Here is a 13,835-nt window from a genome sequence, read left to right as displayed (position 1 = left end):
CTCCAAAACACACTTGTGTGCAGTGGAAATGGGAGGAGGGGTTGGGCTGGAGGGGCAGGGAGAAGTGCCACATCAGGGGGCCGTGCTCCTGGTTCTGGCCAGCATTCCCATTGCTGTCACCTCCACAAAGACGTGGATGTCCTCCCGCCCTACGCTGACCCTTACAGATTGGTACATCTGAAGGAAAACTCGCTTGCAGGTTCCCAGATTTCTCAGAGGTGGAAGGTCTCAGAGCAGCTATTCAGAGAAGCAATACACCTTATGTTGCTAGAACTCCTTGAGTCACTCAAGTCTAGATCAGCTCATCTAGAAGAAACCAAGGTTATCCAGCAAAGTCAGGATGTTGCAGAAGTGGAGAAAACAAGCCAGAAGAGCAAAGCACAGGCTGAAGAGCCAAACTCTGACATATTCCCGGACTAAGGCTATTGCTTAAAGATGTTTCTGAACCACTTTATCTGTAGAGCCCACCACAGGACCACTCCTCTAGGTGTCTTTAACTGCTAAGAAGTTCAAAGACAACTCCAGACCTGTCCCCCAGCCCTGGCCGCTGGAGGTTTGGGGCCCTCAGGGGTATGTCCATGGTCACTGTCACATTGTATTTCCTTGCAGTGTGCTTCTCTGCTCCTGCAGCATCCCACAGCACTGTGCCTGTGTGGAGCAATTACGGAGTCTGCTGTAACAGGGGATCTGTCCCCAGGTGCCTGCCAGCAGTATATTGAAATCACCCCCGTGTCCCAAACAGCTGGTGCTGCCAGACACACCTGGTGTGAAGAGAGAAAGCATCTTCAAGGTAAGCTGTGCAGGCACTGGGTCACGGGTGTCGCCAACGGCTGTGCAGGTGAGTGTTTGAGGGCAGGACAGCTGGAGGATCACAGAACCACAGAATCAGAGTGTCAGGGGTTGAAGGGACCTGGGAAGCTCACCCAGTGCAATCCCCCCATGGAGCAGGAACACCCAGATGAGGTTACACAGGAAGGTGTCCAGGCGGGTTGGAATGTCTGCACAGAAGGAGACTCCACAACCCCCCTGGGCAGCCTGGGCCAGGCTCTGCCACCCTCACCCCCAACAAGTTTCTTCTCAAATTTAAGTGGGACCTCCTGTGTTCCAGTTTGCACCATTGCCCCTTGTCCTGTCACTGGTTGTCACCAGAAGAGCCTGGCTCCATCCTCCTGACACTCACCCCTTATATATCTGTAAACATTAATGAGTCAGCCCCATGCCAGGGTCCTGCGAGGTCAGCTCTGCCTTTCTCTGCCCAGCTCTGCCCTGTGTCCCCTCCACAACCAGCAGACATGGGTGTCCCTGCAGTTCCTCTCATGGCCCAGCAGCCGGATGAGGACCTGGGTGCCTGGTACGGGTCTCAAAGTGCACAGCACCGCCACTCTGCTGCTCGCAGCGCGGCAGGAGCCCTGCGCTCCCGCAGACACGCTCTGCCCGGCTGCAGACTGCCCCTCTCCGCCGGTGCCGCGGCATCCTTCCCGGCAGCGTTCCCGCTCTGCCCAGTGCGGCTCTGCCAACGCAGCGGGGCCGCGGCTCTGGCCCGCGCTCCGCACACAGCAGCGCCCATCGGCTGCTCCCGAGTACACCTTGAGCTCACTTTTCTCATATTAGATTTGATTGCGAATCAAATGCAATTTAATTAGCAGAAAGGCAAACGGACACTTCCAATGACTGGCTGATCACCCAGCTAGTGACTATCAGATCAACGGATTTAATTGCAAACCCCTACAGTTATCAGCAAATGAAGTGAAGAGCCCATTTGCATCCCAGTTACACACCATCTTCAAGATGTCCTCTGCGCTGGCTCCTGGGCTGCAGGGCACTGCGGAGACACATGGAGTCTGCTGAGCCTCATCCCTCCCGCCCCTCCAGCCACCAGTGAGGACACTGGTGCCACAGAAGCCAAGCTGGTTTTCTGGTAGCCCAGACTGCGGTGCTGCCCTGGGGAGAGCAGATCCTGGCTGTGCCCGCAGCTCTGGGGAGGCCACGGGGTGCAGGGAGGGGGCTGGGGTGGGCGCCCTCCCCAGGGGTCTCGTGCCGCATTTGTCTGTGTGCCATCTTCCAGGTGAACCAGCAGGTAGTTTTCCACCTCTGCTTCATTACATCAAGGCTCTGTGGACATCTATGTATACTTAGAAGAGATTCATTTTAGGTAAAGGGAGGTTTTAAACAGTGACAAAAAAATTTAGAAACCAAAATCCCTCCTGCTTTTGCCCCATGAAAAGAGCACTTTGAGCCCCAAACCTCTGAGAACTCACCATGTGAGACCTTGACTCCTTGTGCAAACCCTGGTGCACTAGATCTAAGGGGATGATCCCTGGGTCCAAGTCATTTTCGAGCTGGGGTTTGAGCTGCCAGCTCCACAGGTGTGTCCATGCCGGGGTTACCCACAGCCGCATGCCCGAGCAAAGCGCTCTGCTCCTGGTGCTGCAGTCGTCTCCCTGCTTGACTTTGCTTCTCCAGGCTGAGCACGTCGTGCCGTGTCCTCCCCAATGGCCTCTCCCTGCTCCGGCCAGCCTGGCTCAGCTCTCTTCTCCCCCAGTGGACTCCCTGCCCCTGCGCACCACCCAGCGAGGACTCACTAAAGTACATGTCACAGAATCAGTATTTTCCCATGTGGACTGGAAACCTTTCCTGCTGTCCCCAAGACCAGTTTGGCATCCTGTGCCACATTCACGACTTGTGCCTGCTCTGGGCTGACCCGGCCACCGTGTCTCCATGAGGACCCTGCAGGCAGGCAGACTGCTCTGCAGTCCCAGGGCTCCTGTGCCCACCCAGTTTCCTTTCCCTTTCTTTGCTCTCAAGCCTTGCAAACACGCGATGCTGATTCCTCTTCTCCCATCCAACCTAGCCCATCACAAAGACACTTTGCACACTCTCTGCCGGCGCAGCACCATTCATTCCTGCTGAATTCAGGTGCAGCCACGCTCCCCTCCCGCAGCCCTGCTGACATGGAGCAGAGCTCTCAAGACCCTCCTCCCTCCTTGATGCTGCTGTCCCCATGTCCTTATGTTGTCACCAGACATACTACCTTTACCAGAAATTGTCATTGTCCTCCTGGAAAACTGGGAGTGGGCGATGTCTGAGCTCCAGGTCACCAAACTGAGAAGCACTGCGGGGCTGCCTGTCCTTCAACATGGCATATATAATACTATAAGCGATTTTTGAAGTCTCCCTTCACCTTTCAGTGCAGACTTTGCTTACTACTTTTCAGCCTGCTTTCTTTCCTCGAAGACTTTCCACTCTTTCCCAATATCCTTCTTGGTGTACATACATTGCTCGTTTGCTAGGGGAGAATCCCTGCTCCACCAGCCTCTTCCTTACTCTTGAGAGGGAGTTCTTAGTTAGGTTTTGCACCTTTACTTTCACAAAATTCCAGCTCTTTTCTACTTTTGCATGCTTGACTTTCCAAATGTGCCCAGCTGCAGCCACCAGCTCTCCTCACTTGTCCTGATTTGTGCTTGTTCACAGTCAGAGCCGCCAACCTTCCCACTTATGCAAAATGGCTCTGACTCACGTCTACCCTAGCTGAAGCTATTTTCTCAGATAACTCTTCTCAAAACAGCCGACTTTTCAGGAACGGGTACAAAAAAACCCACCAGCTCACATCATGCTGTAACCTAGTGAAGACATGTGAAATGTCATATCCAAGGATATCTGGACTGACCATTGCAGACAAAGCTGTGATTCATAACCCTCCTCCCCCACAAAATTATACTCTTCCTGGAACAGTTTTTCTCCTGGGGCTTCGTCCTCACCCCATTCTAGCTGGGGGATCCCAGCATGGTCCGGGCAGACCTTCCTTTCCCTCCTTCCCAGGGCGATTTGGATCCAGGAAGATCTTTTGATGGTGTCTTTCACTGTCTGGTGCTGTGCTACCTTTCCTCCTTGACTCCCTTGCTTGCCTTCTCCTCCTGTGATCTCCATGGCCACTGCTCTGGTCACACGAGCTGTTTGTCTGACCTCGGGGAACATCTGCTGCCACGGATGGCTCCGTGTAGTAGTTTGAGTTGTTCCTCCGTACCAGCTTTGAATGAGGCCACACTTGTTCGTGTTATTTGGACTGGGTGAGCTTTGGGGGTCCCTTCCAGCCCAGGCTGTTCTATGATTCTATGAAGTCAAGCAAAGCTGACAGAGCCAAAACTGCATCTTGCTGGCGCTTGGGCAGTGGGGACCCAGCTTTCCTCCATCTCCCCCCAGAAGGTTGATCAGGGGTGCTGGTGGAGAGGTGGGCTGGTCATGAGAACCTCATCCCCACCAAAGAGGTTTTGCTGCTCTTCGGGCTTGTGCAAAGCTGTGTGACAGCAGTGTCAGCACGGCCACTGCCCTCCAGGTGCTACAGGAAAGCCCTGGGAAGGACATATTTGAAAAACATCTGCCCAAGCATCCAGAGCACGGGCCCGTGTCCTGCTCTCCAGCACACGCTCCCCGGATGGGATCCTGTCCTGCTGCAGAGGGAAACGTGGACTCTTCTCATTGCTCTGAAATGACTCAGGTTAATGGTTGCACTCCATGATCTTGAGGGTCTCTTGCAACCAAAATGATTCTCTGGTTCTGTGATTTCCTATGGACCACCTGCTCTTCCTGAGCCAGAGAAGACACCAGCCTTTTGCTGCCCACACCGCTTTCCCAGCTGCTCTAAGCACCACAGGTGCTTCCCATCCCTCTATGGTTTTGCCCTTGTGTCCCAGCTCCTACCCTTCCAGCATAGCCCAAACCAACATGGAGGGTACATGCCTCTGCTCCAGCCTCCACTCTCTTCCTGGAATCAGATCCCCGGAGGTCTCTCTGCTCCCACTGGTGTGGGTCCCTGCATGGGAGGAGGTGTCCGTGGGGGCCCCCGGTGGCTCCAGCACCCCAGCCCTTCTCGTGGCACCGAGCCTTGGGCTGGCTGGTCCCCCTCACCCCTCACATGCCCCCCTCACTGCTGGGCACCAGGACAAACCCACAGCCCATCCCTGCACCTGTGGGCTATGGAGCACATGCCCAGCATGGCGGGGTTGTCCTTGTTCCCTCTTGGGAGGAGCCTGCAACGTCATGGAATCAGAGAGTCAGACAATCATATTGGTTGGAAGAGACCCTTAAGATCATCGAGTCCAACCATAACCTAACTCTGGCACTAAACTGCGACTCTAAGAACCTCATCATTTGAGGGTGCTCTGTTCCCCTCAGCCTGGCACCCACCTCCTCTTCGCACCTGGTAGATGCTCTCACGCCTGTCCCTGGAAGGACCTGGTGACAGCTCTGGCAGCTGCTTGTATGAACCTCCGATCATTTCCTTATTGGTCTTCCTGCGGATTCAGTACTTGTAGGTTCACACTCAGAATCTTCTGTAGCTCATCTTCATTTATTCCTGAGCTCCAGTTTCTTGTTAGTTTCAGAGTCTTTCCTTTTTCCTTAAAGGTAGTGGCTCTGATTTCCTTGTCACCCTCAAGCCTCTGAATTACACTGTCACCTTCATGTGCCTTTCTGGTCCTCCTGTGATCTCTCAGAGGTCCCTCCCTTACTTTGCTTTCTACGTGTAAGCATGAAGCTAACATCTACAGTGCAATATTTGCAAGCAGACACCTTTGTCTCTAACTCTTACCAAACGTTTTTCTTTGGAGGGGGATAAGGTCTGTTCCTACAACCAGTGTTGGAGAGGGGAAGCAAGAGATCTTTCTGTATCCTCGGTGATGGTGTAAACATATTTTTCTTCCATGAAGGGCAGCAGCTGTTCAGCAAGGCAGGGTCCAACCTGCCACGTTCATGGGATCTTCAGACCACACTCCAGTTGAAGCCCAGGAAACCTGGAGCAGGGCGAGGAGCTGCTCTCCTCCACTCTCATTTGACAGTCCTTGGGGTCTTTACTGACCACAGCGGTGAGGTCCCAGCTCTCTCCGATGTCCTTCAGGTGACACAGAGTTGGGGGTTGCCCTGAGGCTCAAAACCCTATGGGCCGAGGCTCACCACCTGCCCCACAGATGTGTCCCCTGGGTGTGAGGAGAGCTGGGGACACAGCGCCAGCCCTGCACAGCAGAGCCAAGGGCTGGTGATCTCCACAGCAGGGTTGAGCACTTCGCTCTTCTTCTACCTGTCCTTGTCTCCTCCTGCTCTCCTTGTAGATGAGCCCTGAACCCCTGCAGCAGGGAAATCTCAGCAGCCCCACCATGTTCCTTCTCCTGGGGTTCTCCAGTGCTTACAGAGCATGGGTGACCCTCTGCCTCTGCTTCTCGCTCATCTACCTGGTGACGGTGCTGGGAAACCTGCTCATCCTGACCCTTGTCTGGCTGGACACCCACCTGCACTCCCCCATGTATTTCTTCCTGGGCCACCTCTCCTTCCTGGACATCTGCTACTCCTCTGTCACCCTCCCCAAGATCGTCAGAGATGCCTTCTCACCACAGAAGACCATCTCCTTTGTGGGCTGCATCACGCAGATCTACTTCTTCCTTTGCTTTGGTGGCTCTGAGTGCATGCTCCTGGCTGCCATGGCCTATGATCGGTACCTGGCCATCTGCCACCCCCTCCACTACCCAGCACTCATGAACTGGAAGATGTGCCGCTGCTTAGTGGCTGTTTCGTGGTTGAGCGGCTCCATCTCATCTCTGATCCAGGCCTTCCTCACATCCCGCTTGCCCTTCTGCAGGTCCAACAGGATTGACCACTTGTTTTGTGAGATACCCTTCTTGCTGAAGGTGTCCTGCAGCCCTAACGCTCCTCTCAACAAGGCTGCCTCATATGTTTTTGCTGGGACCATTGCAATGGGCTCTTTTCTCCTGACCGTGGTGTCGTACGCTCACATCATCGGCACTGTCCTCCGGAGCGGTGCAGGGACACACAGGGCATTTACCACCTGCACCTCCCACCTCATCGTGGTGTCCCTGTTCTTCAGCACCGGGGCTGTCGCATACCTGGCACCTCACTCCAGCGACTCCACGGAGACGGACGAGGTCCTTGCCCTGCTGTACGCTGTTGTGACCCCCATGCTCAACCCCATCATCTACAGCTTGAGAAACAGCGAGGTCAAAGGGGCCATCAGGAAAGCCCTGTGCACAGGGGTGTCACCAGTGTGCACCAAGGGTTTGGGCACCACTGTGGAGTGACCCCCCTCCCACGCCAGGGATGCAGCTCTTGGAGACACAACACACAAGGGCTCTGGGGCTCCGGGTCGGGTGGTGCCGTGTGGTGCTGGTGCACAGTTTGGTGGCTCCTCGCTCTTCCTCACCAACACATCAGTGCTCAGACCTGTTATGGCCAGGGGGACCCGGAGGCTGGGTATCTACCTCACAGCAGGTGTCCCTTTGTGTCTGGAAGCCTCTGGCACAGCTGGCGTCTGTTCACACACCAGCTGCAGAAAGCCCAGCTCACACAGGTGTGACCCCGGGGACATGCGCTGTGTGTCATCCCAGGAGAGGATGAGACAATGCAGAGCACTGCTGAGGTCTTCTGCCTCTGGAACCGGTGGCTGAAGGATGGCACACAACATCCCATGGAGACCCGAATAGACTAGGAGTGGATTTTGTAAAATTGCTAACTGCTTGGCCCCTAACAAATAAGTATTATCCAGGTAGAGGAGCTGGAGTGGCCATCCCCATGCTGCCCCTGATGGGACAGTGCCCTTGGTAAGCCTTAATTTTTTAAATCTTTTCTCTAGATCAGGGCTTTGCCGGGCTTTCTGCAAAGAGCTTTAATCCCAAAACAGAGCCCTTTCTGAGGTGAAACACTGGGCAAAGCACAGCAGTAACGCTCAGCTGTTTGCATCTCCTCTTAAACGGTGGATAATCTTGTCTGGGCTGGACTTGCAGACACTGCAGAGCCGGATGTCTTTCCCTTAATGCAATAAAATATGTATAAGTAGGAAAACCATTGTCAGGGAATTGATATTTGTATTTTCAGGAGTCAAAGTTAACCCTGGAAACAGAGAGCAGCTTCCACATGCACAATGGTGGCGATAAGGCGGGAGTGTGGGTGGGAGAGCAGATCAATCTGTTTTGCGATGTGCCTTTGGGAAGGGTTCGGGAGCAACCAGCAGCACGAGGAGCTGGGAGGGTGTTACCTGGTGGTCATAAATAAAGGGGTGTTAAAGGACACTGTGGCGGGTGCTCAGCGTGTGCAAGAAGATATCTCTACAGGCACAGCCAAACACATCCCCCTCGGACCTCAACTGGTTGTTAGGTTGGGATTTCTTTACAATAAGGCTCTGTAAGACTCCTGCTTAGCAGAAATTATGGGAACTGGTTTCCTGTGGCTGGAAACACTCCTGTCCCTGCTGGACCAAGGATTTCCCAGTAGGAATTCAACATGCTTTATCGCACTCAGCAACACATCCTCCCAGAGCATGCAGATGAGGCAGGGCTAGTTGAGGAGCCCAGCTTTCAGGATACCTACAAAACCAGCAGCTCCTTTGGAAATAAAGAGGAATTTCACATCCCTTCCCCCCGTGGTCCCCAGGACGGGGTGATCCAGAGCCGTGTGCCACCCCTCTGCTGTCCCTGCTCACGGGGAAACCTGCGGCTTCACTACTCCTCCTGCCAGTTGTAGTTGCTTTGGTACCTGGCCAGATGTGCACCTCTGGAGGTGACAGGCAGCGGGGAGGATGGGGAACCCCTGTTACAAGGAAGGATCTGGCACCAAGAGTCCTGAGTGTTCTCTGTGCTCACCCTTCATCAACTCATCCCACCGATGGGCAAGACCACACCATGACATGGAATGACAGAGCTTGGCGTAAAGACTGGAAGCGTCACCAGGGGTAAAAGAAACATATATCCCTTTTATCAGGCTTGTCCGTCAGGGGAGGTCACTGCTTTCCCTGGAGCAGCCGTCTCTGAAGTGGGCTGCATGCACCCCGGGGGTGTGCGAGGTGATCCACTGCGGTGCAGGAAGCAAGTACTTTTGGTACCATTAATAAATGAATTTAAAATAAAATAATATTTTTAAACTAGCATTTATTTAATCTTTATATTTTAATTTTTAACTTTCTATTGTTATTTGTGTTTTATACTGAATATGTATATAATTTATTTAAAAGTATAAATATTGGGGATCCACACTCAAAGATTTTTCACTGATAAGGGTGTGTGACCAGAAAAGTTTGAAGGAAGCTGCTCTACAACACCTCATCTGAGCAAAAAGGAATCTGAGGGAGTGAAGCTTTACCCACAGCGAAGGAAGACTTGGGGATGGAATGAGAATCTCTTGTGCAAACAGGACCTACCCAGCCCCCGGGACCGGGCGGGACGCACCCCGGGGTGCCGGGAGCTCATCTGGGGCTCTCATCACCCCGAGCCTCTTGCTTGGGCCCCACAGAAAGCACCGGTGGGGCTGGGGCTGGCAGGAGTTCCTTGCCCTTTCTCCCTCCTCTTGCGAGGACCTGGGGCCATCGCTCTGTCTCGGAACACGCTGCTTGGCTTCGGGAGGGGGAAACCCAGCCAACGATGTCCCCTCAGCAGCGGCACCGGCCGTCACACAGCGGGGGACGAGGAGGGTTCGTGGATCCATGCCGGTGACAACGGCACAGAGCTCATCTTTCTCGCTGACGTGCTGAAGATGAAGGTCATTTTCTTGCTCCTGCAGCTGACACTTCTGTTGGTGGTTCAAGTCTGGGCAAACAACCCCTCTGAAAGAATATTTTGCTGGAGAGAAGGTAATGCCGCTGGAGGGGGATTGCCCATGGTGGAGAATGGAGAAGATGCTTGGCTTGGACACTGTCTCCCCAAGGGGACAGAGGTTGGACAAAACCCACCTGCCTGTTTTTCCAAGGTCCACTGCTCCTGCTGGAAAGCAGAGTCCCTCAGGCCCCCTGGCATCCAACAGCACAAAGTTTGGGTGCTTGGGTGCCTCAGTGGGGGAGTCACGGAGCACCTGGGCTTGGCCAAGTGGATCTCATGTTGGGTTAGCTCTGGGTTAGTTCTTCATGGCTGACGACTGCTCTGCCTGGATGAAGAGACGCTTGTCCACCCATCGGCAGCCTGGGCAGAGGAGGGAGTGAGTGGGGGCTTCCTGCTCTGTCCCTGTTGTTCTCCGTATTTACCAGTGCAGAGCCATTGTCTCTAGCTCGCTGGGAAGTGGGGTACCATTGCCATAGCTCCCCACTGCAGCTGGACTGAAGACCTCAAGAAAGAATGCAAGATGTCTGTGAGGGCCATATTTCACTGCGATGGTGAAATAATCATCAAAACCTTTTTCTGATCTCATAAAAATTAATTTATGATTGTCGGCGCAAATCTTCTCATTCACTGTGGCTGTCACCCAGGGCTCATCTCCTTGCCCTTCACCTCGGCTAGTCCTTGAGTTCTTCATAAAACACACAAAGAAAGAGCTACACGTGTCCCCGGGAGGTGGTTGGTTCCTGTGCTGGTAACACGTGTGCTGATGGTGTCTATGGAGCAGAGCTGTCAAGAGCCGGCCTTTTGCATCCAACCTGGAATGGCAATTAACCAACTGCAGAACAACACAGAGGACACAGGAACACCTGCCACGCAGCCGAGACTTCGGGAGGTGACAGCAGAGTGGCTGCTGTGCCAGGGCTCGGTGCCCAGGCGGGGGATCTCCAGGAGCTGCTCTGCTGCTGGTTCGCACTGAGGTACAGCCTCGTTTGGCAAAAACAGAGCAGGGGGCTGTGTCTGGAACCCCTCCAGCGCAGGGGGGTTTGCTCGGCCGGGTTGCAGGTGGAGTCCGACAATTAGTTCACTCCCGGGTGTTTGAAAAGCTCCTTTGAGCGGGCAGCATCGGGGACTGGATAATCATCACTAAATCACAGAAATTAGACAGAAATACCTTCATATTAATCTACCTTTACCAGTGCAGGTCTGTCTTCAAGCCCCATTCTGGGAGTGTATCTGAGAAGAGAGGCCAAAATCAACCAAGCTTCTTCTCAGTGGAGATGACTGATGGCTTCAGATGCTTTAAAAACCCAACAAAAAATTAGTTTCTTTCACCTAGCACTGGCTAGAGGATCCCTGCCATTACCTCTGCATTCAGCCCAGTCAGTTGGGTGATGACCCTGTTCCTCCTGGAAAGGCTTCCAGTCTTAGTTAGAAGATGAGAGATGGAAATCTTATCATTCCCTTGACAGCTTCCTCCCAGCCATCCCTGACATTGCTAATTATGCCTTGTCTCTGATGGGAACTGCCTGAGCTCAAGCCCCAGGTGCAGCTTCACGCCTCTCCCAGGATCTGCTTGGGCAACCAAACAGCCTCTCAAGGTGCTTTTTGAGGAGCCCACTGGGAGCTGCGGGCTTTGTGTGCCGGCAGCTGGAGTACAATGGCCTTTGTTTGCTCTCCAGTCCCGTAGGATGCGAGTAGACGATGATGGTCCTAAAAAAACCCTGGTCAACCCAATCAATACACAGACGAGAGTACCAGGGGAGCACCAGTGAGGAGACGGGACCTGACCCAGCAATGGGGCTTAAGCCACCCCCAGAATAGGACCCCTCCATAGCACGGACATTGATTTGAGCTACTGCCCATCGTGTCAGTGGCAGCTTCATGTGCTACCACAAAGTGTACCATGGGGAGCTAGGGGATTCCAGGCTGTGCTCTCTGAGCTCCCCATACCAGGCTCTGCAGTGCCAGAGGAAGCACAAAAAGGCACAGTGATGTCCAGGGAACTGAGGGCTGTGAGGGGCAGACCCTCCAACAGGCCCCACCAGTGGGATGGGAGCTGCTGGACTGTTTGTCTCACTGCTCTAGGGGTGTCATGGGGTCTGGCTGCTCTGTCAGGGCTGCATGAAACCCCCAAAGTGCTCCTGGTGACACCGCCATGGGAGCAGGAGGAGGTCTGGGGACATTCAGCCGGGCTGCAGCCATGTCTCTGTCCCTGCAGGCAGAGACACTGAAGTGAAACCCCATGTGTTGGAGAAATACAGAGACAGATGGGGCTCTCCAAGGAGGAAACCATTGTGCTGGCAGAGGTGGTGAGATGTAGAGGGTGACCTTGGCACCTTCCTGTGGCTGCTGCACTGAGGACCACATGGAGCACGGCCCAACAACCAGGGTGCTGGTGCCATGGGGTGCACTGAGCTGGAGTGGGCTCAGCCCTTGCAGGTGCTGCATGGGGTGTGAGGCACAAATGTTGCTACCGGCTGGAGTCCATGGTGGATTTCAACTGGCACATCTCTCTGGGTAGGTGCTGAGCAGCTCTCCGCAGTGCTGCATTACTCCTCAGGCTCCTCTGCGGGTCAGGAGATGAGCCTCATCCCTCGTTGTCTTTGCAGAGGAATGCACCCGCCGTTGGAGCAGGTGAGCCAGAGCTCCAGCTCTCCCATCTGGAGTTGGGACAAGCCCACAGCATCTTCCCACCCTCCCAGCCAGAGCTTTGGGCACAAGGTCTCCTGGTACAACTGCCCAAAAGTGACCCCCAGCCTGAACCACTGTTCTGGGAAGATGCTGAGAACCAGACAAAAGAAAAGACACTTTGTCTTTTTTTCATTTCTACAAAGTAAATTGCAAGATCTGAAACTTTGCATTAGCAAGAGACGTGGCCTCAGCCTGTGTCTTGGGAAGCTGGAAACCAGCAGCTGTCTGCGATGGGCCAGACCCTTGGCGCTGGGGCTGGGCTTGTGGGGAGCAGCAAACATTGCTCCAGGGAGGGGAAGGGGAGCAGGACACGCCAGGAAAACTCAGGCTGGGGGGACCTTGGGAGGTCTGTGCACCTACCCCTTTCCTCAGCAAGGCCCAGGCTACTCAGGCTTTCTTCAAGTGGGGTTTCGCAAACCCCAAGGATGGGGACGCTGTGGCTTTGGCCAGTTCGTCTCTGCCATCCCTAGGACACCAGGTCCCACCTCCGATGGGTCAGTGCTGGAGGATCCAGCTCAGCTCCCTGCTCTGCACCCCCAGCCCTGCTCTGCTCAGAGCTGGCTCCCGTGGCCCCTCCACCTCCTCACCTGCCTCCTGCTCCGAAATAGAGATGGTGACCCGCCTCGCAGCTGGCTGTGATGCTGTGGAGTGCTGGGATCCTCACAGAGGTGCTTTGGGTTCTCAGACATGCCCTATCTGGGCAGGCAGCATGGGGTAGGGGTCTCGTCCTCTCTTTGCTATGACTCACAGTCTCCCTCGGACAGGCACTTCTACACCCCCCCAGTTACCTGCCATCTGCTCCCACTGCTCTTGCCCAGCTGGGTGGCCGCAGGCTCGATGTGCACACAGGGAAGCGGTTGCACCACCATTCCCTCCTGCCTCCCCACAGATCCCCTGGGCCAAATGCCCCCGCTCAGGGCTGCCCTGGCCCCAGCTGTCGGCGCAGCCCCTGCGCTCACCGGGTTTGCCCCTGTACAGACTCACAGCTGGTTCCCAGCCATTTGCCATGGGTGGCTTTTGGCAGCTCCTGGACACAGCCATGCTGCAGACCCATGGTCCAGGTCAGCTTCACATCTCCTCAGTGTGCAGATCTGGTCCCCATGTCCTCAGCTCCCCCAGAAGTGAAACCATGGCCCTGACACGGAGAGGGGGACCCCCCAGCAGCTCTGGGGCCCTGAAGAGCCCACGGTGGGGCAGGAGCACCAGCTACCCCATCAAGGGTGCACAGCACAGATCATCTATGGTGCCCAGGGACCTTCCCCAGCCCTGTGGGTGACAGGTCCTGGTCAGACCATGTCCTGGAAGTGCCAAACTCTGGCCATGCGATGGCACCATCACACTGCACAAGGGCCAGGAGCACCAGTCACCCAGGTGAGGATGGAGGTGATGGGTCTGGTGACACATGGGGACAGGACCTGGCAGGGACTTTGCCCACTGACTGAGATTGGCCTCCCTGTCGCTTGGAAACAGGGACAACACAGGGCAGAAGAGAAGCTTGTCTCTTTCAGACCATATTGAAATCACTGAGTTTATTAAGGATTTGCATCAGCATAAATG

At 54.7% G+C, this 13,835-nt stretch overlaps 1 protein-coding gene across 1 annotated transcript; it reads left to right on the top strand.

Moving 5' to 3' along the window:
- Nucleotides 1-6,104: 6,104 nt before the first annotated feature.
- On the top strand, nt 6,105-7,085 carry LOC308047313 (olfactory receptor 2A5-like; the record flags this gene model as incomplete). The annotated part of the gene is made up of 1 exon (XM_080355728.1): nt 6,105-7,085. The coding sequence occupies one exon, from the start codon at nt 6,105-6,107 to the stop codon at nt 7,083-7,085; it is 981 nt and encodes a 326-aa protein (XP_080211854.1).
- Nucleotides 7,086-13,835: the final 6,750 nt, after the last annotated feature.

Source organism: Nesoenas mayeri (genome assembly GCF_963082525.1).
Source record: "Nesoenas mayeri genome assembly, chromosome: 18".
NCBI lineage: Eukaryota > Metazoa > Chordata > Aves > Columbiformes > Columbidae > Nesoenas > Nesoenas mayeri.
This window is presented reverse-complemented; position numbering and strand designations above follow the sequence as displayed.